Genomic DNA, 21,426 nt, shown 5'->3' on the forward strand with positions numbered 1-21,426 from the left:
CAAAGAAGTACGTAATCATCACAGAAGGAGAAAGGAAACTGACCTTCTGGAGAAAAGGCTGGTGTGTCTTGGTCACCCAAAGATAAACCTGTTGATATTTGTATTGGGATCGGAAAACCGGCGAATGTACAGAAATCAGTTCTATGACACAACATCTCATCAAGACTTGTGTTTAGCAAACAAAATTTGATACTGCTAGCAATGACCCTGTCAATCTGTCATGGACATGTAAGTAAACTATCAGTTAACAAATGAGCTCTGCATTGCATTTTCCATTATTGCAGTCCTGGTCCCCACCAAAAAATACTGAAATACCGAAATGAACTAATGACAGCTCCGTAGAAATGGACTCGATGCCATTACCTGAAGCCATGGGCAGACTTTCTCACTGAAGTTGGCGACCTGATGGTTACTAACTGTTGTAGGCCTTGGAAAATGCAGCGAAGATACCAGGAGATGGCCGTCACATGCAGTGCTAGAAATCATGCAGACCATGAGATATGGAGCTGTCAGGCAACTTGCTAGATTTGCAGCAATCAAAGCACTGCTGAAGCAACCAACAAACACCCAGCATGCAGCTGCAGCTGTAAGTGCAAAGTACACCCAAAAGCAGTGATGGATACTCTGCATCTACTCAGCAAAGACTCCTGACCATCATATGCAGTGTCCCCTGTGACACTGGCTCTTCAACTCACCTGATTGAAATTTTTTTTTTTCGAGAAAACGCAAAGAGCTTTGCGTTTCATTGCATTGAAGAGAAGGGATTTTACAATCCTCCTAGGAGGCTGGGGCTACAAAAGACTGTGTACTCGGTCAGTGGACGTCCCAGGACGTGGGCAGGACTACCCTGAGTCACCTGATTGAAATCGCCGGGTTGCTGCAAACGTACAAAGATAGGGTCATCAAGCCATTCAGAAATGATTTCTTTTGAATGAGACTAACTAGCTTACCTCCGAATCTCGTGATGCAGGACACCATACCGAATGGAACACATCCATAAAAGCTGGACCCCAGATGGTTGCATATAATGCCCCTACCCAATTTAGCATCAGACTGTAGCATGCACTGATTGCCTAGCCATAGCCCACTAGTCCATGGCCCAGCAAAATCTGATCTGAATCTGGCTACCTTCCTTTACAGCCAGCAGCCCACGCACCCTGTCCCCTCTCACCTGCTAGTAAGTCCCGTATCTCTGTGCCTATATATTCAGGGGCCAAGACATCATCACTTCATCAACAAACTCATAGACCAAACATTTCTCAGCCAAAAACCTGAGAACCAAGAACACCCAGCAATGACCATGATCCATCCCAAGAGGCTTGCTCAGTTGGTGAGGAAGTGGCAAAGGGTCAAGTCGGTGGCCAGGGATGACGAAGCATGCTGCACGACATTGCCGGTCGCAGATAAAGGTCACTGTGCCATGTACACGGCCGACGGGAGGCGGTTCGAGGTCCCGTTGGCATACCTCGGCACGACAGTCTTCGGCGAACTGCTAAGGATGTCCCAGGAAGAGTTTGGGTTCACATGCGACAGCAGGATCACACTGCCCTTCGATGCAGTCGTGATGGAGTATGTCATGTGCTTGCTCAGAAGAAATGCTTCAGAGGAAGTAGAGAGGGCATTCCTGAGCTCTGTAGTGATGCCTTGCCAATATCCAAGCTGTACAGTACCACATGTAGCGCTGCACCAGCAGCTTGCAGTTTGTAGCTCATGAATATATGCAGAGTTTTTGCCTCATTATTCTCCATTTTGCATGTCTTGTCCAATACAATGGAAAATAGTTGAACACTAGAGAATGGAAATTACATATTAGCATACGAAGCATGTTGCATCTTACGGAGTCCCCTTAACTACAACTACATAGAATTGAACCATACTCCAACCTCAGGCTTCAGACCACCAATGTCTAGCCCATAGAAGCTAACACCTGAGAAGCAACACTACCATTAAGAGAAGCAAATATGCGATTCGATTATATGCTAAATAAACCAAAGAATTATATTTATTGAACTAATAATTTCAAGAATATTAACAGCAACTCGAACTCTTTCACTGTTCTATAATTATGCAGTTCTCGCAGATAATACATACTACAGAGCAATTTTCTGCAATTACTGAGGGTGCTCTTGTTTAAAATACATTAAAAGTTGTTCACCAGTCAGACAGGGCATATCAGCTGTTATATCATATTTTTTTTGCATAAAATCCAGAAGTGGAAGAGCAAATTTTCATTTAGCAGTACAAAGTACAAACTACAGAGCAATTTTTTGAGTAAATAATTGGTCTGTTACATATAAATTGAACGACCTTGAAAGGATAAAATAAGACTTTACAGAAGGCAGTAGGCCTGAAAATGCTCAAAGGGAAGTGTGAAACATAAGACTAGTCCATACCTGTCAAACATGACTTCCAGCTAAATTTACGGGAGCCATGTTTTGCAAGCTTGCAGCTGGTTGTAGACCCACAGGAAAGTGCGGAGAAGGCGCTGAGAAATTGATGCTCCACTTGAATCTAATCCACGTCTCTTTCACCCACTGATATACTCCCTCCGTTCCTAAATATAAGTCTTTGTAGAGATTTCACTATGAACCACATACGGATGTATATAGATGCATTTTAGAGTGAGATTCACTCATTTTGCTCCGTATGTAGTCCATGATGAAATCTCTACAAAGACTTATACTCCCTCCGTTCCTAAATAGTTGTCTTTCTAGAGATTTCAAATAGACTACCACATACGGATGTACATAGACATATTTTAGAGTGTAGATTCACTCATTTTGCTCCATATGTAGTCACTTTTTGAAATCTCTAGAAAGACAAGTATTTAGGAACGGAGGGAGTATTTAGGAACGGAGGGAGTATATAATAACATAATAACTCATCGCGTAGAAGTCAGGTAGGCCATTAATTATGAGTTATGAAACTGTTCAGCAACTTGCTCGTGTTGCATCAGTTAATGTAGTCCCCATCAAACCTAATCAAGATGTTAATGATTTGCATTAAAGTGCAAACCATGCTAGCTAGCTAGCTAGCCCCATGACACTGGCCCTCCAAATGATTGCTGCAATTTCAGCGTTGATGAATTGCAGAGTGCAAGACTAGGATCCCCTGATCATTGTGAAATCATTACTCTTGCAGCTAAGCATAAGTAGCTCATCCTTGACGGTGTCACTCCCATAACACAAGATTCCAAATAAGATGTAGCCCATCCATCGGAAGGCTGGACCCAAGATGCCTGCACAAGGCTTGTCTGCCAATATCTCATTGCACAATGCTGGAACCCAGTTTGCATGGGGTCCTCGTGTCACTTATCCACCAGACATGCCCACTATGGCAGTACCCATCATGCACCAAACATTTGGCCCATAGAAATGCATAATCCTTGATCTGCTTGCAGCATTGCACAAATGAACCTCATGGCCTTGTCCCCTTACCCAATCATCAATGGCACTTGACAGGGCTCATATCTCGAGCTATAAATTCTTGGTCCAGTAGCCTCAAAACAGCATCGCTTCATCCACAAACAAAGCATTCGCAACTCAGCTAGAGCTTCCAACTCCCAGCAAAAAAGAACCAACCATGATCAACGCCAGGAGAATTGCTCAACTAGCAAAGAAGTGGCAGAGGGTAGCAGCTCTCGGGAGGAAGCGCTTTACCATGACGGCAACAACAGAAGTCGAAGAGTGCTCAACAGCAGTGGCACGAGAGGGCCACTGTGTCATGTACACCACCGATGGGAGACGGTTCGAGGTGCCATTGGCATACCTCAGCACGGTGGTCTTCAGTGAGCTCCTGCGGATGTCTGAAGAGGTGTTTGGTTTCGCAGGCAGTGAAGGAGGGATCAAGCTGCCCTGTGACGCCATGGTGATGGAGTACGCCATGTCCATGCTCAGAAGAAGTGCCTCTGCTGAGGTGGAGGCAGCGTTCCTTAGCTCCATGGTGATGCCATGCTACTATACAGCTCCACCTGTGGAAGTTAGCCAGCATGTTATTGTCTGCAGTTGCTAATTGTCATCATGTTTACTTTTGTATGTAAAGTAGTTCGATGTAGGAAGCAGGAAAGAGGATGTTCTATGCAAAGAATTTTAGTTTTGCGATCGAAAAACGGTTACAAACACCGTTCCTCCAGCATTTATATTTCTGTGGAGATAAATGACTGGTCGCTTTTAGGACTTGAACAGAGCAACTCAACATATTCTTCTGCACAGTTACGTGGCGTCAGACCCAGAAATTTACAAAGAAACGTTCAGGTGGTCAGAGAAATGTTCACGAATGAACTTAAAAAACTGCCAAGCAATAATATCCCCCAATTTGATAAATCCGTCCTAATGGGATTACTAATATAATGCCCTGATCCAGTACAAGATTGTGCTTTTCATTAGGATCCTATGAGGAGAGTAGCTGGGACTAAGAAATCAAGCAGACCGTATGAACTGTCCAGCAAGTTGCTAGACTCTGCAGCAACCAAAGCGCTGCTTAAAAAACAACACCTAGCTAGCATTGCAGATGTAGACCACATTTCTCAGTTGAGACTCGAGGCCGTCGTACCTATTTTTCCAGCATAGCCGGAGAGCTGCCAAGTTCATTACTCAGAGCAGGAACTTACAACAAGATCAGACGAAAGACAAGCAAATGGAACAAAAGAAAGGAGGTTCATATCGTGGTTGGTTCCAATTCAAGTTCTGCTTTTTTTACACTACCATGCCATCGAGGTTTAAGCCCTCTGTTTTTTCTTCTTTCAACAGTGCTTGAGAATTTGGCAAACATAGGTATAGCTTCAAATTCCCGTTGACTATTCTTTCAAGTTTTGCAAACGTCTTCCAAAATTCATCAACGAAACATATTTACTGACTAGCAGGCTGACTTCTTTTTTACACGAAAGCTTGCTGAATCTTATCAAGAACATTTAGTGAGTAGCAACGCAAAAGATGCAGATGTGTAATCACAGGAAACTGACATTTTCAGAAAATTCCCACTGATCTGCTAAGATGAGAAAATAGGATCTTTGTTGCATTTCCTATTGTCCTGACAACTGACATATCTAACTGAACAAAAAACATGTACCACTAGCTACAAACAGAAAATTGCTGATAAAATCCAGCTGATGGCGGCAAACTCGCATTGTAGCAAGGCCTCACTATGGAGCTCAGGAACGCCCTCTCGACCTCTTCAGAGGCCTCTCTCCTAATCAAACACATCACATACTCCATCACAGAGGCAACCCAGGGCAATGTGATCTTGCCATCACAGGTGAAGCCAAACTCCTCTTAAGACATCCGTAGGAGCTCTCTGAAGACCACTGTGTCAAGGTAAGCCAACGGGACCTCGAACCGTGATCCATCGGCGGTGTACACAACACAATGGCCCTTGTCTGCAACAGAAGCAGTGCTGCAGCATCCGTCGGTGTCTGCAGTCTCCTGGCCACCGGCTGACACCAGCCTCTGCAACTTCTTAGCCAGTTGAGCCAGCTTCTTTGGATGAATCATGGTTCTGTAGTGTTCTTGCTAAAATGCTCTTTCTCTCAGGAAGGTGTGATGCTTAGATTGCTATCTTGCTTGTGGATGAAGTAGCTGTGTTAAGCGAGCTATGTATTTATAGTTGAAGGAAGAGAGAACGGTAGAAGGGTTAGATGTAACTATGAGCTCAAGTGTGGACAGGACCACAGGAGACAAGGCTATAAACATGGCATGTGCAATGCTGAAGAAACAGTGTGATTTGATAAGATTTGATGAGACCAGCTGTATGGCATGTGATGCAGCAACCAATACTGGTTGGATGAAAGTGTACTGTGGTACTGGCGCACGCAATGGTTAGAAAAGCCAAGATATTTTTCATGGACCAGCCCTCCATATCACCATGTCTCAAATGTGTTGCAGCGTGAGAAGACTGATAGAGCCCATGGTTTATGTGCACCACCTATACTTCTGGCCCTGAACATGCCGGTATTCAACACAAGCTACTTGTAGCAATATATAATGTGTATTTGCAGTGGGGTCGCACGATTGCTTCATTCAAGCCATGCTCTCTGGTTTTCATTTTCCTGTGGATATTGCGTCTTGTTTCAACTTAAAACAAGACTGCTGGATCCTCACCATCATACAGGGGCACCTAAATAGACCCAAATTCTTAGAACAAACCCCTCTGATATATAGAGAATAAAAAAAATCCACGACACTTCAGAGTCTTTCTATTAATATTATCTTTGAATATACAGAGAACAGATTAGTAGACTCAAATAGTAAGTAGTCTAATTCAAAATAAAATAAAATATTGCATCCACTTAATTTCAATCAAGTCATAACCTGGGTGCCATCATGATGTATTATGTTAAAATGTTGGATATCATTCAGCTGTGTGTGCAGGATCGGATCCTCTGAAACAGTACACAAGAAGGACAATCCATATCAAAACGCAATCACAACTACATCCTACTTTGACATTGTATTCAGAATAGCCTATAGAAAAACAGGGTCTGAAAACAACTGATACATGTAGAAACACGAAAGCATTCAGAGGTAATGGCAGCTTACAAGCATTGCGAGAGTAACTTCTGGCCCTCGGCGGATCTACGAAATGCCGAATCCCCATGTCAAATAACCTGCAGGCAATAGTTATACAAGATTTAGCCATCTGGTCATAATTCTTAGTTTGCATTCAGTTTGTGCAAGGATCTGTCACATGATCACTGACAATGTATACTCTCTTGTGATTGTGCATCATAATACAAATTATTTGAGTGCTTGAGTACATCCTGATAAAATACATAGGGTGGACCCTCAGATGGAGATATATAATCTGACAGTTGGTTATGCCCACAACGAGTTGTTGCTGTACCACCAGATTCAATAATCTCACACCACCTCTTTAGTTGATGGTTTGTTTGATTAGCAGCATCTCATATATGAACTCCAGTTCGCTTGTTGTTCTTACAGTTTCCTGTAAGATTTTATCAGGATTTATTAGCTTTTTTTTATTTTGACCACCCAGAATAAGGTTGGTGATCTGCAAGAGGTTCTAACAGTTATTGCAGAAGATAACTTTACATGACCATGATTCCATACCATTTTGCTAAACTAGTACCAAGTTCTGTTCAATTTTTGTGTGCTTGCACAAATCAGCATGCCAGACTCATCAACTTAAGTCTTAACTTCCTTGTCTTACACAATAGAGCCTTAGCTTAATTTGTCGCAGAAAGAAGAGTTATGGAACTAAGCAGTCAGGAGTCAAGACAAGAGTCAAATGGTCAACTTGCAATATGATTCTTTCATTTCCTATCTCCTACATAGAACTATTTACATCATCCAAAAGGATGGACAGAAAAAAGCAGGTAAAACGAACAACTGAATCCTCAGAAGCCAGAAACAGCTACTTGCTGGCTAACTCCCATAGATGGCTCCAAACCACTTGCATACTGGCAAGGTCTCACCACAGAGCTCAAGAAAGCTCTCTCTACCTCTTCTGATGCGTTCCTTCTGAGCAAGCACATGACATAGTCCATCACAGCTGCATCACAAGGCAGGGTTATCCTTCCATCGCTTGTGAAGCCAAACTCATCCTGAGACATCCTCAGGAGCTCCCCGATGATCGGCGTGCTGAGGTACGCCAATGGCACCTCAAACCGCCTCCCGTCAGCAGTGTACATGGCGCAGTGGCCCTTCACTGCCACTGATGTGCAGCACTCATCGACTTCTTTTGCTGAAGTCCACATGAGCCTCTTCCTCCCAATGGCTGCCACTCTTTGCCACTTCTTTATCATCTGAGAAAGTCTCTTGGCACTGATCATGGTTGTATCTCCTTTCTTGGCAGAAAGCTCAGAGTTTTGTGTCAAGTGTTAAGCTAGCAGCACTGCTTTGCTTGTGGATGGAACCGGCGGTTCAGAGCTGTTGTATTTATAGGTGGGCTGAAGATAGGCATGCAGCTTAAGTGCAGCTATCAAAGCGAGCTGGCAAGGGACAAGGCCATGAGCTTCGAACATCCAATGTTTAGACGCTACCCCTTTGCCCTTTGGCACCTGTTGGAGCCAGTAGTGGTAGTGTTTGGGTGATTGGATATCACAATGTGCCGCCATACTGGCCTGCTCAATGGACCAGGGGCATGCTTCATGAGGACTACATGTAAGTTGGGTCCAACATGTGAACAGTGAGAGGCAGTTCTGTGGGAAATGAGATATCAATTATTTAAAGATCTAGATATCGCCTGAGATTGAGATACATAGTCTGACGGTTTTCCACGCCCATTGTTTCTGAACAACCAGTTGTAATGTGTTTAGTGGTCCAAAGTCCAAACAAGTGAACAACTTGCCTGGCAATTTCATAAAATCTTTTGCTGGTTGTCTGTTTGATTAGTAGCATCTCATGTGAACTCCATTTCGTCGCTGCTTCTTACACTCCCCAATATAGACCTACTGGACTACAACTAACTTGCTGTCATTTTATTTTTGGACTGAAAACTTATTGTCATTATTGAGTGGTAAGCAGTTCTACTGGACAATATTTCTCAGTCGAGACTTGAAGTGGTCGTATCTCTTTCTGAAAAATAGCAGGAAAGCTGCTAAATTCATTGATCAAAGCAGAAACTTACACAACAACAAAAGAAAGACAAAACAAACAAAACAGAAGACGAGAGGTCCGTACTTCTTTCTGGATACTTGCTTAACAATGCCTAATCATCTAACTTTGAACTTCTGCAAACGTCTTTCAAAGTTCAGCAATCACTCTACTGGCTGCCTGAGTCCTATCTAGAACATTTAGCGAGTACCAACACCAAAGATGTGGATGTAAATAATCATGAGGAATTCAAGATTTTCAGCGAAATTATCACACTGATCTGCTAAGATGAGAAAATCTATATCTTCTTTGCATTCCTACAATTCTTATAATTTACATTCAACTGAACAAAACATTTATCACTAGCTACAAACAGCAAATTGCTGATTAAGTTTCACTGAAGCCACACAACTTGCACTGTGGCAAGGCATTGCTATGGAGCTCAGGAACGCCTTCTCAACCTCTTCAGAGGCCTCTCTCCTAATCAAACACATCACATACGCCATCACAGAGGCATCAAAAGGTAATGTGATCTTGCCATCGCTAGAGAAGCCAAATTCCTCTTGAGACATCCTCAGGAGCTCACCAAAGACCATTGTGCCAAGGTACACACCAAAGGGACCTCGAACCGTGATCCATCAACAGTGTACATGACACAGTGGCCCCTGTCTGCAACAGAAGCAGTGCTGCAGCATCCGTCGGTGTCTGCAGTCTGCTGCCCACCAGCTGCCACCAGCCTCTTGCACTTCTTGGCAAGTTGAGCAAGCTTCTTTGAATGCATCATGGCTGTTATGTGTTCTTGGCTAAAATGCACTTCGGCTCTGATGGTGTGATACACTTTTGCACAGATTGATGTGTCGTTTGGAGATGTAGAAGTTGTGTTGGGCAGGTCATGGATTTATAGTTGAAGGAATGGGTCATATGTAGCTACCAGAAAAGATGGTGGGGCAGGAACCGCAGGAGTATAAATGATTTGATCAAATATTTGGGGGGGATCAGATTTTTGGTTATCGGTGAGGGATGGAGCAAATACTTCTAGTTGGGTGATTGCTGCTCTACTGTAGTACTGATTCCTTCAACTGCTAGAGGCATTAAGCTAAAAATATATATATAGGACCAGCCATCCATACCACCCTGTCTCAAGTGTGTTCTGGCATGAGAAGGCTGATGCCTGATGGGGACCATGGCTTGTGGGCATGCCTTATCCTTGGGGCCCTGATCAAGTTGGTATTCAACTCAGGCAACTTGCTGCAATATCAAGAGGTATATTCTAGTTTGCATTTGCAGCACACCATGTGATCACTTCATTCGACACGCATTTCCTGGTCTGTGTTTTGCTATGGGTAGTACCTGGTTCCAACTTACAACTCTGGCATCTGATTCTGACCAATCCGATTCGACCCCTAAATGGGCTAAAATTCTAGGGGCGGGTGGTTGAAATGTAACCAGGGCAATATAATGATGTATGATGTCGAAATGTTGTCCCATTGTGCGTATATAATTCAGCTTAGGTTTGCAGGACCACACCTTCTAAAGCAGTACTTGAGAAGACATCCCCTATTAAAATGCAATCGCAAGTACATTCTTCTTTGGGACATACTGGGCCAGATTATCATTCTAATGGTGAGGCACATTCAGAAATCAATGAATAGGTGCATAAACATGAAAGTATTCTGAGGTAATGGCAACTTACAAGTATTTCAGAAATGACTTCCAGCCCTCAGCAGATCTCCGGAATGCTGTGTCCTCGTGCCAAACAATCTGCAGTCAATAGTTATACCAGGTTTAGCCATTTGAGCACAGCTCTGTACCAAGATATGTCAAATGATAGCTTACTAAGCATTCTGCTTTGCTACCAGTGCATCACTATATGACTGTGAATCTTAATTTCTGGTGAGCAGAAGAGCAAAGGCAGAAGTCAGAAGCAATCATCCACAGTGATTTGAGAAACTAGGCATTGTATTCCCAAGCAAACATCAAATAGCTGTACGACGTACTCCTTCTCGTAAGCGAGTAACTGAAAAGAAATTGTTTGTGTTGCTATCCACTGCTGATGAGCCGGCATGACAGATTTGATGTAGTTTGATGTAGGAAACAGGAGAGAGGATGTTCTATGCAAAGCATTTTAGTCTTGCAATAGAATAAGCAATTAACAAAAATGGTTAGAGCATCGCCCCTCCAATGTATATGTTTCATCGCAGAGATAAATGATTGGTGGCATTTAGGACTTAAAAAAAAGGGCAGCCCGGTGCATGTAGCTCCCGCTTGCGCAGGGTCGGGGAAGGGTCCGACCACTTTGGGTCTATAGTACGCAGCCTTTCCCTACATTTCTGTAAGAGGCTGTTTCCAGGATTGGTGGCATTTAGGACTTGAACAGCACAAATCAGCAAATCCTTTTGCACAGTTACGTGGCCTCAGACCCAAAAAATCACAAAGAAAGTTCAGTTGGGCGGGAGAAATGTTCATGAGTGAACTTAAAAAACTGCCAAGCAATAATATCCCCCAATCTGATAAATCCATCCAAATGGGATTACTAATCTAATGCCCCGATCCAGTACAAAATTGTGCTTTTCATTAGGATCCTATGAGGAGAGTAGCTGGGACTAAGAAATCATGCAGACCATATGAACTGTCCAGCAAGTTGCTAGCCTCGCAACAACCAAAGCGCTGCTTAACAAAACAACACCTAGCTAGCATTGCAGATGTAGACCATATTTCTCGGTTGAGACTCAAGGCAATCGTATCTCTTTTTCCAATATAGCAGGAGAGCTGCCAAGTTCAATACTCAGAACAGGAATTTACAAAACGATCAGAAGAAAAACAAGCAAATGGAACAAAAGAAAGGAGGTTCATGTCGTGCTTGGTTCCAGTTCAAGTTCATTCTTTTGACACTATTATGTAATCAAGGTTTAAGCCATCTGTTTTTTCTTCTTTCATCAGCGCTTGACAATTTGGCAAATGTAAGTGCAGCTTCAAATTTTTCGTTGACTATTTTTTCAAGTTTTTCAAACGTCTTACGAAATTCAGCAACGAAACCAATTGACTGACTAGCAGGCTGACTTCTTTTTCACAAGAAAGCTTGCTGAATCTTATCAAGAACATTTAGCGAGTAGCAACACAAAAGATGCGGATGGAATAATCACAGGAAACTGAGATTTTCAGAAAATTCACAGCGGTCTGCTAAGATGAGAAAATAGATACCTTTGTTGTATTTCCTATTGTCCTGACAATTGACATCTAATTGAACAAAAACATGTACCACTAGCTACAAACAGAAAGTTGCTGATAAAATCCAGCTGATGGTGCCAAACAACTCGCACCATAGTAAGACTTCACTATGGAGCTCAAGAACGCCTTCTCGACCTCTTTAGAGGCCTCTCTCCTAATCAAACACATCACATACTCCATCACAGAGGCATCACAGGGCAATGTGATCTTGCCATCACAGGTAAAGCCAAACTCCTCTTGAGACATCCTTAGGAGCTCTTTGAAGACCATTGTGCCAAGGTACGCCAACGGGACCTCGAACCGTGATCCATCGGTAGTGTACACAACACAATGGCCCCTGTCTGCAACAGAAGCGGTGCTGCAGCATCCGTCAGTGTCTGCAGTCTCCTGGCCACCGGCTGCCACCAGCCTCTGCAACTTCTTAGCCAGTTGAGACAGCTTCTTTGGATGAATCATGATTCTGTAGTGTTCTTGCTAAAATGCTCTTTCTCTCAGGAAGCTGTGATGCTTAGATTGCTATCTTGCTCGTGGATGAAGTGGCTGTGTTGAGCAGGCTATGGATTTATAGTTGAAGGAAGAGAGAGCAGTAGAAGGGTTAGGTGTAGCTATGACACAAGTGTGGACAGGACCACAGGAGACAAGGCTATAAGCATGGCATGTGCATTGCTGAAGAGACAGTCTGATTTGATAAGATTTTGATGAGGCCAGCTGCATGGCATGTGATGCAGCAACCAATAATGGTTAAATGAAAGTGTACTGTAGTACTGGCGCGCGCAATGGTTAGAAAAGCTAAGATATTTTTCATGGATCAGCCCTCCATATCACCATGTCTCAAATGTGTTGCAGAGTGAGAAGACTGGTAGAACCCATGGTTTATGTGTACCACCTATGCTTCTGGCCCTGAACATGTCGGTATTCTATGTTTTCAAGGCGTCGCCTAGGCGTCGCCTAGGCGACGCCTAGGCGTCAGAGCGCTCGCGAACGTCAAGGCGTCGCCGTCGCTTTAGTTTTTTGTCTAAGGCGTCCGCCTTGTGCTGTTGAGGCGTCCAAGGCGTCGCCTAGGCGTCCAAGGCGCCGCTTTGCTTGATTTTGGACGCCCTGGACATGCGCGGGCAGGTTGAGCGGGAACCAGCAGCTGGCGCGCGCCAGAAAGAGGAATTGGCGGGAGGGAAGAGAAATTGGGCGGGAGAGAGGGGGTAAACAGAGGCAGGAGAGAGAGGGGAACACACCTGTGACTCCAAATCGAGGGGAAAAGAGAGAGGAGCTCTCTCCTCTCAGTCTCTCACGCCGCCGGCCCAGATCCGTTCCTCCTCCGCCGGCCTCCCCCTGTCCGGCCAAGCTCCTCCTCCGCAGGCCCTTCCCCTCTCCGGCCAAGATCCATCTCCGCCGGCCATCCCCCTCTCCGGCCAAGCTCCTCGGCCGCCGGCAGCCCTCTCCCAAGGTACGGCTCCTCTCTGCCTCTCTTTTCCCCTCACCTGCCCATGTTTTCTGATGGTGCTGCTGCTTGTGCCTCACTGCTTTGCCTCTAAGCTAGCCCTCTGTTTAGTATATGTAATGCACTCATGTTTGTCATCTTGTTTTGCACTTGCTCTGTCATCTACTCTGTTTTTTTACCAATGGTGATCTATTAATTAAGTTTAGTTTTAACCATATATGATATATGTTCATCTTTATGCAGATTTCTATTGTGGAAGGCAGAAATGGGAAACAAGATGGGAGGAATGGATGCTATGTGGGCTCAACAACCAGGAAATTCAAGGTATGAATCAGTTACATGTCCACTCATGGCTGCCATATTAGTACCCCTAGCGCCTAATAATAAGTGTCTAAGGCGTCGCCTCGCCTCACGCTTTGAGCGCCTAGGCGTTGAGGCGCCCCCCCAGCGCCTTAAAGCGCCTGGACGCCTTGAAAACATAGTCGGTATTCAATATATAATTAGCATTCGCAGTGGGATCACGTGATTGCTTTGTTCAAGCCATGTTTCCTGGTTTTCATTTTCCTGTGGATATTGTGTCTTGTTTCAACTTTAAAACAAGACTGCTGGATCCTCACCATCATACGGGCGCACCTAAATAGACCAAAATTCTACTGCATCTATTTGATATTCTTAGAACAAACCCCTCTGATATAGAGAATAAAAGAAATTACATATAATTTTTCTACGGTACTTTAGAGTTTTTCTATTATATTATCTTTGCATATACATAGAATAGATTAGTAGACTGAAATAATAAGTAGTCTAATTTACCTTTTCCTTCATTGCATCCACTTAATTTCAATCAAGTCATAACCTGGGTGCCATCATGATGTATGATGTTAAAATGTTGGATATCACTCAGCTGTGTGTGCGGGATTGGATCCTCTGAAACAGTACACAAGCAGGACAATCCATATCAAACGCAATCTACATCCTACTTTGAGACATTGTTTTCAGAATAGTCTGTAGAAAAAGCAGAGTCTGAAATCAACTTATGGATGTGAAAAGACGAAAACATTCAGAGGTAATGGCAGCTTACAAGCATTGCGAAAGTAACTTCTGGCCCTTGTCGGATCTTGGAAATGCTGCATCCCCATGTCAAATAACCTGCAGGCAATAGTTATACAAGATTTAGCCATATCTGTTCATAATTTCTTAGTTTGCATTCAGTTTGTGCAAGGATCTGTCACATGATCACTGACAATGTATACTCTCTTGTAATTGTGCATCATGATACAAATTATTTGACTGCTTGCTTATATCCTGGTTAAATATATAGGGTGGCCCCTGAGGTGGAGAGATATAGTCTCAAAGTTGGCTATGACCATAACGAGTTGTTGCTGAACCACCAGATTCAAGGTCTTCAGTGGTCCAAACAACTTGCTCAATAATCTCACATCACTTCTTTAGTTGATGGTCTGTTTGATTAGCAGCATCTCATATGTGAACTCCACTTCACATTTTGTTCTTACAGTTTCCTATGAACAGGATTTCCTTGCCTTCTTTTTTAGTTTTGACCGCCTAGAATAAGATTGGTGATCAAGAGGTTGTAACAGTTATTGCAAAACATAACTTTACATGACCATGATTGCATACCATTTTGCTAAACTAGTACCAAGTTCTGTTCAAATTTTGGTGTGCTTGCATCAACTTTAGTCTGAACTTTGTTGCCTTACGCAATAGAGCCTTATCTTGATTACTCAGACAAAAAGAGTTGAGGAACTAATTAGTAAGGAGTCAAGACAAGAGTCAAATGGTAAACTTGCAATATGATTCTTTCATTCCCTATCTCCTACATAGAACTATTTACATCATCCAAAAGGATGGACAGAAAAAAGAAGGTAAAACAAACACTGAATCCTCAGAAGCCAGAAACAGCTACTTGCTGGCTAACTCCCATAGATGGCTCCAAACCATTTCCATAGTGGCAAGGTCTCATCACAGAGCTCAAGAAAGCTCTCTCTACCTCTTCTGATGCGTTCCTTCTGAGCAAGCACATGACATAGTCCATCACAGCTGCATCACAAGGCAGGGTTATCCTTCCATCGCTTGTGAAGCCAAACTTATCCTGAGACATCCTCAGGAGCTCCCCGATGATCGGCGTGCTGAGGTACGCCAATGGCACCTCAAACCGCCTCCCATCAGCAGTGTACATGGCGCAGTGGCCCTTCACTGCCACTGACGTGCAGCACTCATCGACTTCTTTTGCTGAAGTCCACATGAGCCTCTTCCTCCCGATGGCTGCCACTCTTTGCCACTTCCATATCATTTGAGAAAGTCTCTTGGCACTGACCATGGTTGTTTCACCTTCTTTCTTGGCAGAAAGCTCAGAGTTTTGTGTTGAGTGCTAAGCTAGTGGTAGTGCTTTGCTTGTGGATGGAACTGGTGGTTCAGAGCTGATGTATTTATAGGTGGGCTGAAGATAGGCATGCAGCTTAAGTGGAGCTATCAAAGCAAGCTGGCAAGGGACAAGGCCATGAGCTTCAAACATGCAATGTTTAGAGGCCCCTTTGGCACTTGTTACAGACAGCAGTGGTAGTGTTTGGGCAATTGGATATCACAATGTGCCGCCATACTGACCTGCTTAATGGATCAGGGGCATGCTTCTGAGTCATGAAGGCTACATGTAAGGTCATAACAGTTCTGCGGGAGATGAGATATAAATTATTTAAATATACTACATAGTCTGACGGTTTTCCTTGCCCATTGTTTCTGAACAGACAGTTTTAATGTGTTTAGTGGTTCAAATAAGTGAACAGCTTGCCCGGCAATTTCATAAAATATTTTGCTGGTTGTCTGTTTGATTAGTAGCATCTCATGTGAGCTCCATTTCGTCGCTGCTTCTTACACTCTCCTATATGGTCCTACAGGACTACAACTAGCTTATTATCATTGGTGAGCGGTAAGCAGTTCTACTGGACCATATATATCAGTTAAGACCTGAAGCAATCATATCTCTTTGATGGAAAATAGCAGGAAAGCTGCTAAATTCATTGATCAAAACAGGAACTTACACAACAAAAGAAATATAAACAAACAAAACGCGAGAGGTTCATATTTCTTTCTGAACAACTCTTGCTTAACAATGTCTAACCATCTAATTTTCAACTCATGCAAACGTCTTTCAAAGTTCAGCAATGAAGTCGGTCAGTCTACTAGCTGACTGAGTCCTATCTAGAACATTTAGCGAGTACCAACACCAAAGATGTGGATGTAAATAATCATGAGGAAATCAAAAAATTCAGTGAAATTATCATTTGGTCTGCTAAGACGAGAGAAGATCTGTATATTCTTTTCATTCCCTACAATTCTTCAATTTACACTCAACTGAACAAAAACATTTATCACTAGCTACAAACAGCAAATTGCTGATTAAGTCTCACTGAAGCTACACAACTCGCACTGTGGCAAGGCATTGCTATGGAGCTCAGGAACGCCTTCTCAACCTCTTCAGAGGCCTCTCTCCTAATCAAACACATCACATACGCCATCACACAGGCATCAAAAGGTAATGTGATCTTGCCATCGCTAGAGAAGCCAAATTCCTCTTGAGACATCCTCAGGAGCTCACCGAAGACCATTGTGCCAAGGTACACCAAAGGGACCTCGAACCGTGATCCATCAACAGTGTACATGACACAGTGGCCCCTGTCTGCAACAGAAGCAGTGCTGCAGCACCCGTCGGTGTCTGCAGTCTGCTGGCCACCAGCTGCCACCATCCTCTGCCACTTCTTGGCAAGTTGAGCAAGCTTCTTTGAATGGATCATGGCTGTTATATGTTCTTGGCTAAACTGCACTTCTGCTCTGATGATGTGATGGAGCTTTTCACAGATTGCGGTGTTGTTTGCAGATGAAGAAGTTGTGTTGAGCAGGTCATGGATTTATAGTTCAAGGGATGGGTTATGTGTAGCTACCAGAAAAGGTAGTGGGCAGGACTACAGGAGACAAGGCCATGAGTGCTCTGCATGCAATGTTGCAGCCGCAGACAATGTGATAAATCATTTGATCAGATTTTTTTGGGACCAGATTTTGGGTTATCAGTAAGGGGTGGGGTGGAGCCAACGCTTCCAGCTCCATGATAGCTGATGTACTGTAGACTGATTACTTCACCTGTTAGAGGCATTAAGCTAAAAAAATTATATGACCAGCCATCCATACCAGCATGTCTCAAATGTGTTTGGGCATGAGAGGGCTGATGGCTGATGGAACCCGTGGTTTCTGGGCATGCCTTATCCTTGGGGCCCTGATCAAGTTGGAATTCCTAGTTTGCATTTGCAGCACACCATGTGATCACTTAATTCAACCCGCGTTTCCTGGTCTGCATTTTGCTGTGGGCAGTACCTGGTTCAACTTTCAACTGAGGCAGCTGATTCTGACCCATCCAATTTGACCCCTAAATGGACTAAAATTGTAGGGGCGGCTATATGATTGGAATTTAACCAGAAATCATCATGATGTATGATGCTGAAATTTTGTCCTGTTGTGTGTATATAATTCAGCTTACTTTGCAGGACCAGACCTTCTAAAGCAGTATATTAGATAAAACATTCCCTATTAAAATGCAATCACAAGTAGTACATTCTTCTTTGGGACATACTGGGTAAGATCATTCCAATGAAGAGGCGCATTCAGAAATCAACGGAAAGGTGCATCAACATGAAAGCATTCTGAGGTAATGGCAACTTACAAGTATTTCAGAAATGACTTCCAGCCCTCAGCAGATCTCCGAAATGCTTTGTCCTTGTGCCAAATAATCTGCAGCCAATAGTTATACCAGGTTTAGCAATTTGAGCAAAGCTCTGTACCAAGATCTGTCAACTGATGGCTTACTAAGCATTCTGCTTTGCTACCAGTGTATCATTATATGACTGTGAATCTTAGGTTCTAGTGAGCAGAAGAGCAAAGGCAGAGGTCAGAAGCAATCCTCCACAGTGATTTGAGAAACTGGGCAGTTTATTCCCAGGTAAACATCAAATAGCTGTATGTTGTACTCCTCCTCATAAGCGAGTCAACAACAACAACAACAACAACAACAAAGCCTTCCCAAGCAAGTTGGGGTAGGCTAGAGGTGAAACCCATAAGATCTCGCAACCAACTCATGGCTCTGGCACATGGATAGCAAGCTTCCATGCACCCCTGTCCATAGCTAGCTCTTCGGTGATACCCCAATCCTTCAGGTCTCTCTTAACAGACCATACCAGCCCTCCTCATAAGCGAGTAACTTTAAAAAAATGTTTGCATTGTTATCTACTGCTAATGAGAGGGCCTGGCAAATTTGAAACCCTCACCAGTGTGCAGTGGAGAAGGTGGCCGAGCCACCGTGCGGTGCACGTACGACGCATAGACCAGAAACGCGCCCAACGCCATCGCCAATTGCCCAGTGGTGGGCCCATTGACATGTGCAGCGGAATAGGTAGCTCAGACGCAGCGGCGGCGGCGGCGCCAGTCTTCCAGGCAAAGGCGAGAGATCTAATATGATCGATGATTACATCATCCAGTTGAACTGATTCAAGAGGACATATGCAATTATCTATTTTCCCAACTTATAAATGACACATTACATTCAACAACTGAACTAGAATAAAAACACTACTAAGAAGTCAGAACGCAAAATATCCAGGCACAAATCTCTGATCAATTCATATTTGCTTTTCCAATAATCATGGCAAAAAGGGAATGGTAAACATAAGTGGACAAGTTTCCTGCTATTGTTGCCTGAAATAGCTTATCCACACACAGAGTGCTGATGCTGAAGAACATCACTAGTCAGCATCAATAAGATACTGACACCTACTTCCTTCAGAAAAGATGGCGAAGACACTAGGATACAACACCATAATACATATGAAACCTTACACTAAAGTTGCAAAATTATCCATTCGTGACCTATATACTCCCTCTCAGACTATCACAAACAACAAACCAACAACTACAGATCCAACAGATTTCTGCTTCCAAATGCTAGTCAACAACACAGAAAAAGGCTAGCAGTAGCAACCGATCAATTTGCAATCTACATACTTTACTTTCCAACTACAATGAGGATAACTGGAACAATGTCACCTTGAAGTCCACACCAGGCTATGCCTAGGCCGGGAACGGGAACCTCATTCCAACCGAAATGTGCATGCACATTGTGAGGCATAAGGTGAAGATGGCCATGGACTTGGCGCTCAGGTACTTCACGGCGACAAGACCCCTTTCAGTGATTTCGTCCCGGGCAACGACAATGCTCTTTCGTGCACCAGCCAACACCCGTTGAGTCGAGAACTCGAGGAATGACCGGACAATCTCAGCGGTGACCCTGCCGGTGACATCCAGCACAAACCTCCGGTTGCTTGGCATGGCCAACGTGGTCGATACTCTCTCCATTACACAGCTAGGACCTGAATTAAAGACCTCTTGCACCACTGCTGCTTCAGCCCGAGAAATGGAGGCCTCCTTTGTGACCTGCCGCGAGGTCCTGACAAAGGTCTCGACGGCGCCGTTGCAGACGGACACGAGCAGGTCCTTGAGCTTGACGTCGTGCTTGGGGTTAGAGAAGCCGGCGAGCACCTGGTCGGAGGTGCGCACGGCCGCGGTCCCGTCGAGGTAGGCGGCGACGGCGGTGCTGACAAACACCCGGACGAGCTCCGCGGCGGCCTCCTTGCCCCTGTCGCTGCACAGCGCGGCGAGCCAGTCGGGCTGGCCAGGGGCGCGGGGCCGGGCCTCGGGATCACGGCAGGAGAGCACGAGGTTCCTGGCGAAGCTCCCGAGGACGGCGGAGGCGAACCCGGCGCCGTCGGGGGAGAGGAGGCGGTCCAAGATCCGGTCTTGCAGCGGCGGGGAGGAAGGATCCGGGGCCCGGTGGGAGGAGAAGGCGCGGAGGGCCCCCGAGGCGAGCGACTCGGAGAGCGCCGAGGCGGCGGAGGAGACGTGGTCGGAGGCGGCGAGCTTGGAGAGCTGGCGCAGGCTGCGGGGCACCTGGTCGGAGTCGGAGCGGAGGAAGTCGGCCAGGTCGGAGCCGGCCTGCGAGAGCGCGTCGGCGAGGGAGAGCGCCGCGGCGATGCGGCGGCGGTGGTGGAGGTAGAGGCGGTAGAGGCCGTAGCAGGCGGTGGCGGCGGCCGCGCCGGCGAGGAGGCGGCGGCGGGTGGGGGTGGGCGCGAGAGCGTCCATGGGCTGCGGCGAGGGGCAGGGCGGGGAGGGGAGAGTGCGGAAGCGTGCGCTATCTCGCCGGCCCGCTCTCGGCCCGCGCCGTCGCCATCGGCTGATCTAGTCCGGTAGGAACAGGAGGAGAGACGAGACTTGACCGAGCTCGACCCAGTCGTGCTCGCCACCACTAACTAACCTCCTCGTTGTTAACGTCCCAAAGCCTGCTCCAAAAATACTTCTGGGTATTGACTTTTGAGAGGATACTGCATTCTAATCCAACCCCAAAACTATCCCCAAAATGAAAATTGTGAGCTAATCACGGAGCTCAAACAAGAGATCTCCGAAACGGTGCTAAAATAAAACATAACGCTGACTATGAACAGTGAAGCTAGCTTAGGTTAAACTTCTCGGCCACCCCTAGGCCTCATCCTCGGAGTCGGAGGAGATGACAACGACGTCATACTCATTGAGTTCGTCTCCTCCGTGATCACGCTCATCCTTCCCATGATGGTTATCCTAAGCCTCCTTCTTTATCGGAGTCCCTGCATCCACCATCTCCTCACGGATGAGGTAAATGGAGGTCGAACTTGTCGGTGCGGCGGATCCACAACCATTGACACTAGGTCCACCGTGAGTTGTTGCCTCCCCATGGGAGATGAGTTGGTACCATCATGGGGCTCCTCATTGTGGTCTTCGACCGTGACAGAGCTAGATATGGTTGAAGCGCAGCGTATTCTTATGGAACATAAAATTGTTTTCTATAAATAATTATTTTGACATGTAGAAAGGAGTGGCTTTGATGCTAACTTTTAGTTTAATAATGCCATTGGCATGATATAAACAACATCATTGTGGATGAACTTTCTCTCGGAAAAAACAAAGTCATTTTTTTGTGGGTCCCTGATGGATTTCAATTGAGTTCTATCAGCATTTTTGGACATAGTTGAACATCATTTTAAAGAACTGTGTGATTTTTTGGCAAGGAAACCTTAATGTTCATAAATTAAATTATGGAACCATTTGTCCCAAAACTACCTGGTG

The 21,426-nt window shown here is 44.9% G+C and overlaps 5 protein-coding genes, 1 long non-coding RNA gene and 2 pseudogenes across 6 annotated transcripts; 1 reads left to right on the forward strand and 7 right to left on the reverse strand.

Moving 5' to 3' along the window:
• Positions 1-962: 962 nt before the first annotated feature.
• On the forward strand, positions 963-1,807 carry LOC119311458 (auxin-responsive protein SAUR36-like). Its single transcript, XM_037587090.1, has one exon. The coding sequence runs from the start codon at positions 1,295-1,297 to the stop codon at positions 1,712-1,714; it is 420 nt and encodes a 139-aa protein (XP_037442987.1). The 5' UTR covers positions 963-1,294; the 3' UTR covers positions 1,715-1,807.
• Positions 1,808-3,858: 2,051 nt separating this feature from the next.
• On the reverse strand, positions 3,859-14,243 carry LOC119311466. Its single transcript, XR_005151071.1, has 5 exons — positions 14,026-14,243; positions 10,243-10,310; positions 6,534-6,601; positions 6,306-6,376; positions 3,859-3,970 (listed from the first exon to the last, which is right to left on the reverse strand). It is a non-coding gene; the product is annotated as an uncharacterized LOC119311466 (long non-coding RNA).
• On the reverse strand, positions 4,008-6,288 carry LOC119311463 (annotated as a pseudogene).
• LOC119311461 (auxin-responsive protein SAUR36-like) lies at positions 7,244-7,964 on the reverse strand. Its single transcript, XM_037587094.1, has one exon. The coding sequence runs from the start codon at positions 7,784-7,786 to the stop codon at positions 7,352-7,354; it is 435 nt and encodes a 144-aa protein (XP_037442991.1). The 5' UTR covers positions 7,787-7,964; the 3' UTR covers positions 7,244-7,351.
• LOC119311464 lies at positions 8,869-9,901 on the reverse strand (annotated as a pseudogene).
• A 780-nt stretch (positions 14,244-15,023) lies between the features above and the next one.
• On the reverse strand, positions 15,024-15,786 carry LOC119311462 (auxin-responsive protein SAUR36-like). The gene has a single exon (XM_037587095.1). It carries the CDS (start codon positions 15,548-15,550, stop codon positions 15,116-15,118), a length of 435 nt encoding a protein of 144 aa, XP_037442992.1. The 5' UTR covers positions 15,551-15,786; the 3' UTR covers positions 15,024-15,115.
• Positions 15,787-16,472: 686 nt separating this feature from the next.
• Positions 16,473-17,486, reverse strand: LOC119311465 (auxin-responsive protein SAUR36-like). Its single transcript, XM_037587096.1, has one exon. The coding sequence runs from the start codon at positions 17,019-17,021 to the stop codon at positions 16,602-16,604; it is 420 nt and encodes a 139-aa protein (XP_037442993.1). The 5' UTR covers positions 17,022-17,486; the 3' UTR covers positions 16,473-16,601.
• A 1,596-nt stretch (positions 17,487-19,082) lies between these two features.
• Positions 19,083-20,561, reverse strand: LOC119311460 (protein PHLOEM PROTEIN 2-LIKE A10-like). Its single transcript, XM_037587092.1, has one exon. It carries the CDS (start codon positions 20,407-20,409, stop codon positions 19,342-19,344), a length of 1,068 nt encoding a protein of 355 aa, XP_037442989.1. The 5' UTR covers positions 20,410-20,561; the 3' UTR covers positions 19,083-19,341.
• Positions 20,562-21,426: the final 865 nt, after the last annotated feature.

Source organism: Triticum dicoccoides, chromosome 5B (assembly GCF_002162155.2).
Source record: "Triticum dicoccoides isolate Atlit2015 ecotype Zavitan chromosome 5B, WEW_v2.0, whole genome shotgun sequence".
Lineage (NCBI taxonomy): Eukaryota > Viridiplantae > Streptophyta > Magnoliopsida > Poales > Poaceae > Triticum > Triticum dicoccoides.

Coding starts and splice junctions, on each gene's coding strand:
- LOC119311458 (XM_037587090.1), top strand. CDS start 1,295: ATGACCATGATCCATCCCAAGAGGCTTGCTCAGTTGGTGAGGAAGTGG.
- LOC119311461 (XM_037587094.1), bottom strand. CDS start 7,786: ATGATCAGTGCCAAGAGACTTTCTCAGATGATAAAGAAGTGGCAAAGA.
- LOC119311462 (XM_037587095.1), bottom strand. CDS start 15,550: ATGGTCAGTGCCAAGAGACTTTCTCAAATGATATGGAAGTGGCAAAGA.
- LOC119311465 (XM_037587096.1), bottom strand. CDS start 17,021: ATGATCCATTCAAAGAAGCTTGCTCAACTTGCCAAGAAGTGGCAGAGG.
- LOC119311460 (XM_037587092.1), bottom strand. CDS start 20,409: ATGGACGCTCTCGCGCCCACCCCCACCCGCCGCCGCCTCCTCGCCGGC.